Raw genomic sequence first — 3,218 nt, 5'->3', positions numbered from 1 at the left:
TAGAGAAGAAAAGAAGAGGTAGCCCTTCTGGAGTGTTTCATCGAGGGAAGACAGCTTTCCCAGAGGCCTCCAGGCAAATTTCCCCGTGTCCCCTTGGCCTGTGGCCTTCCCTTGAGCAACGATTGACAAAAGGGAATGAGGGGGTGTGGCACTGGTTGGCTGCTGCCCCCCAAATCAGAATTCTAGTCCCAAAGTTGACGGCTGCTGGACAGGCCACAGATGGGGTCTGCCCAATAGTCCCACAGGGTCTCCCTCCGAGAAATCGGACCAGAGGTCAGGTGGCAGACCCCAGGTTACACACCAAGCAGATAACAGAGGCAGGTTTGAAGCCAGATCTGCAACCAGTTATACCTGGTCCTGCAGGGGCAGCTCTGGGTGTAGAAAGACCCCTTCTGGGTCAAACTGGAGGCCAGGAGAAGGTCCAGGCAGGAGACAAGCTCTGAGCTGAAGCCAAGAAGAAGAGACAGACAGGGCAGAGTCTGGGGAAGGAGGACAGGGCTGGGGACTCATGGGCTTTGGGGGAAGGCGTACAGAGCTGAGGGGTCTGGCCTAGTGACTGGAATATACCAGGGGGCTGTCCCCAAGATGCGGCAGTCGGGGAGGCACGGCTTAGTGGGGGAAGATGCCAAGCTCAATTTGTGAGGAAGTGGGAAAATCTCTCCCGTCAGAGAAACCGCCAGGACACTGGGGGCTTGGATTTCTGGGCCCTTGAAAATGAAATGGGCTGAACGCAGGGATTCCTGGTTAAGACCCTAGAGTCCCTGAGTTGCATCATTGGAGATGACACCTAATGGCTTGTTCTTTGGCATTTTATTTCAAAATTGCAGCTAGGAAAAAAAATCAACAGCAGCACCGGTTGATCCGGCCTGAAAACGGAGATGCAGAGTCTGAGTCAAGGTGTATCCTTGACCCCACAACACAGAGCAACGGGGAGTCCAGGTCCCCAAGGCCTGAGTGGCGGGGCCAGGGGCCAACACGCCTGGGTCGGGCCCTTATGGCTTTGGGAGTGTAACGTGGGGGCACCGGAAACCCAGGCGTCCCGGCCTGCCACCTTTTATTTCATATTGCACTTCAGGTGAATCACTGGTATGGAGGCGAAGGTCCAACAGGGACTGGATGCTACAGGTCGGTGGATCCGTGGAGTGGTCCGGCACAGCCCGCAGCATCACACAGGTAGCATCCACTCGTGGGCTTTCGTTCCATACTGCGGGATAACACAGGCGGAGGTGAGGGGAAACCACACTACAACTCCCAGCAGGCCCTGCGGCGTCCCAGGCTGAGTGCTGGCGAAGCTGCGCCCCAGGACCTCATGGGAAGTGTATTCCACTTCCCAGAAGCCCGCCAAAAATCACGGGGAGGGGGAGCCGTGGCAAGGATGGCGCAGAGGCTCACAGGAGATGTAGTTCTGCAAAGAGGAGTTCTTGTAAGACCCTGAAGGCTCTGGGAAAAAGTCGTTTTCAGCTGAGGCAAGAGGCGTAGTTCTAGGTCCGGATGCACAGGAGTTTACAGACGCTCACACGAGTGCCAGGAAAGGCAAGATACCTCGGTCCAGATGAATGAAGATACCTCCAGAGGCTTATGAGAGGAAACATTCCTAGGCCACAGAGGGGGCCACGGTCCAGAGGCTTGTAGGAGCAAGATTTCTCAGGCCAGAGGAATAGCCCAGGGCTCCTGGGGATCCTTGGGGATCGGACCTCAGGGGCCAGAAGGCTGGCTTAAGGTCCCAGAAGCTCATGGGATGGGGATTTCTCAAGCCAGGGCTCCAGAGGCGCACAGAAAAGGATCATTTAGCCCCAAGAAGTGTGCTAGGCCACAGAGGGTCAAGGAACGCAAACTCAGTCCTGGGCCCCGGAGGCTGATGGGAGGAGCCATTATCAGCCTGTGGGACTCTGGGGGAGGGGGAGGGGAGCCTCAGTCCAGAGGCTCACGGGATGTGAATTTCTCTGCGCAACAAGCATCCAGCCCACTTCCCAGCAAGTGCACCTCACCTGGATCGCCCTCAGTTCCTTGTGGAAGCGGAGAATAAGCTCAGGCCCGTTTTCCATGGTGGGAATGTGGAGGTGCTGGGGGAGAAAGGGCCGTGAGGAGGCGCCCCTCCCCCTTCTTCTCTCTCATGGCCAAGGGCAGCCCTTCCTCACCTTGCCTTGGTACAGGATTCGGTGCACAGGGCAGACCTGGCAAGCGGTGCCTGAACCGAAGACTTCTCGAACCCGGCCGTCCTCCAGCGCCCGCAGGAACTCCTTCATGGTGATCGTACGCTCTGCCACCCGGAACTCACCCTGGGAGGCAAGACACAGGTACGTCTGAGCCCGGTGGGGCTGCCCTGCTGCAGAGCCCTGTCGCTCCCTCTGTAAGGACAGCGCCTGGGGGGCGGGGGCGGGAACACGTGCCATTGTGCCCCAGCACCCCCCGACCGCCCCTCCCATACTCTGGCCCCCCAACCTAGCAGTACCCCAGCACTCCGGCCACCCAAAGACACCGTGCCCTCACCCAGGTCCGAGCCAGGTCCAGCAGACTCTGTCGAACTACTCCAGGCAGGATGACACCGTCCAGTGGGGGGGTCACCAGTTCCAGCACTGGGTCAGGTGCACGAGATGGGGGCGTTACCTCGCACCCTCAGGCACCCCCTCCCATCCTCTTAGGGGCCACTCCACACACCCCTAACCCCTGAGGCCTGCAACCCACTAAGCATTCTCCTCCCACCCGCTTCTGCCAGGGCTTGGCTTGGGTCATGGGTGGGCTCACCCCCATCCTCGTGGGTCCAGAAGACAAAGACATTCATGGTGCCCACCTCCGTGAGCTGGTGGTCAGGCCCGTACAGCCACAGGACCTGTTCACACCCCTTCTTTTGGGCCTCCTGCTGCACAAACACGGTGGGCCCGTAATTCCTGGCGGACGGCAACATGGTGGACCAGGGTAAGGCACTCCCATCCTCCCCCACTCACAGCCCTTCCGTGGCTCCCTAGTGGCCCCAGGACAGAACCCCTGGCCAGCAGCCTGGGGTCAAGGCTCCCAATCACCCCTCCTCCATCTCTCCCCTCTCCAGATCACAAATGCACCACTCTTTCCTCTGCGGATCACCCTCCTCACCCAGTTCCTCAACCGACCAAATCCTCCAATGTCCCTCAAAACCACCTGTGAGGGGCTTCCCTGGTGGCGCAGTGGTTGAGAGTCCGCCTGCCGATGCAGGGCACACGGGTTCGTGCCCCGGTCCGGGA

The 3,218-nt window shown here is 59.4% G+C and overlaps 1 protein-coding gene across 4 annotated transcripts in view; it reads right to left on the bottom strand.

Annotated features, from left to right (window-relative positions):
* Positions 1-794: 794 nt before the first annotated feature.
* Positions 795-3,218, bottom strand: part of BCAT2 (branched chain amino acid transaminase 2) — a 15,731-nt gene continuing 13,307 nt past the window's right edge. For 3 of the 4 annotated variants that reach the window (XM_055082270.1, XM_055082271.1, XM_007112386.4), the window contains exons 7-11: positions 2,746-2,888; positions 2,491-2,576; positions 2,139-2,279; positions 1,989-2,063; positions 795-1,204 (exon numbers count right to left, since the gene is read on the bottom strand). In XM_055082270.1, coding sequence (XP_054938245.1) covers positions 1,166-1,204; positions 1,989-2,063; positions 2,139-2,279; positions 2,491-2,576; positions 2,746-2,888 — 484 coding nt within the window. In that variant the 3' untranslated portion in view covers positions 795-1,165. Of the gene's footprint in view, positions 1,205-1,392; positions 1,595-1,988; positions 2,064-2,138; positions 2,280-2,490; positions 2,577-2,745; positions 2,889-3,218 lie in introns of all 4 variants that reach the window. The other variant, XR_003678154.2, reaches the window with a different exon arrangement.

This window comes from Physeter macrocephalus, unplaced genomic scaffold (genome assembly GCF_002837175.3).
Source record: "Physeter macrocephalus isolate SW-GA unplaced genomic scaffold, ASM283717v5 random_57, whole genome shotgun sequence".
In the NCBI taxonomy this organism is placed as follows: Eukaryota; Metazoa; Chordata; class Mammalia; order Artiodactyla; family Physeteridae; genus Physeter; species Physeter macrocephalus.
The sequence above is the reverse complement of the archived record's forward strand: the minus strand, read 5'-3'. Positions and strand labels throughout refer to the sequence as shown.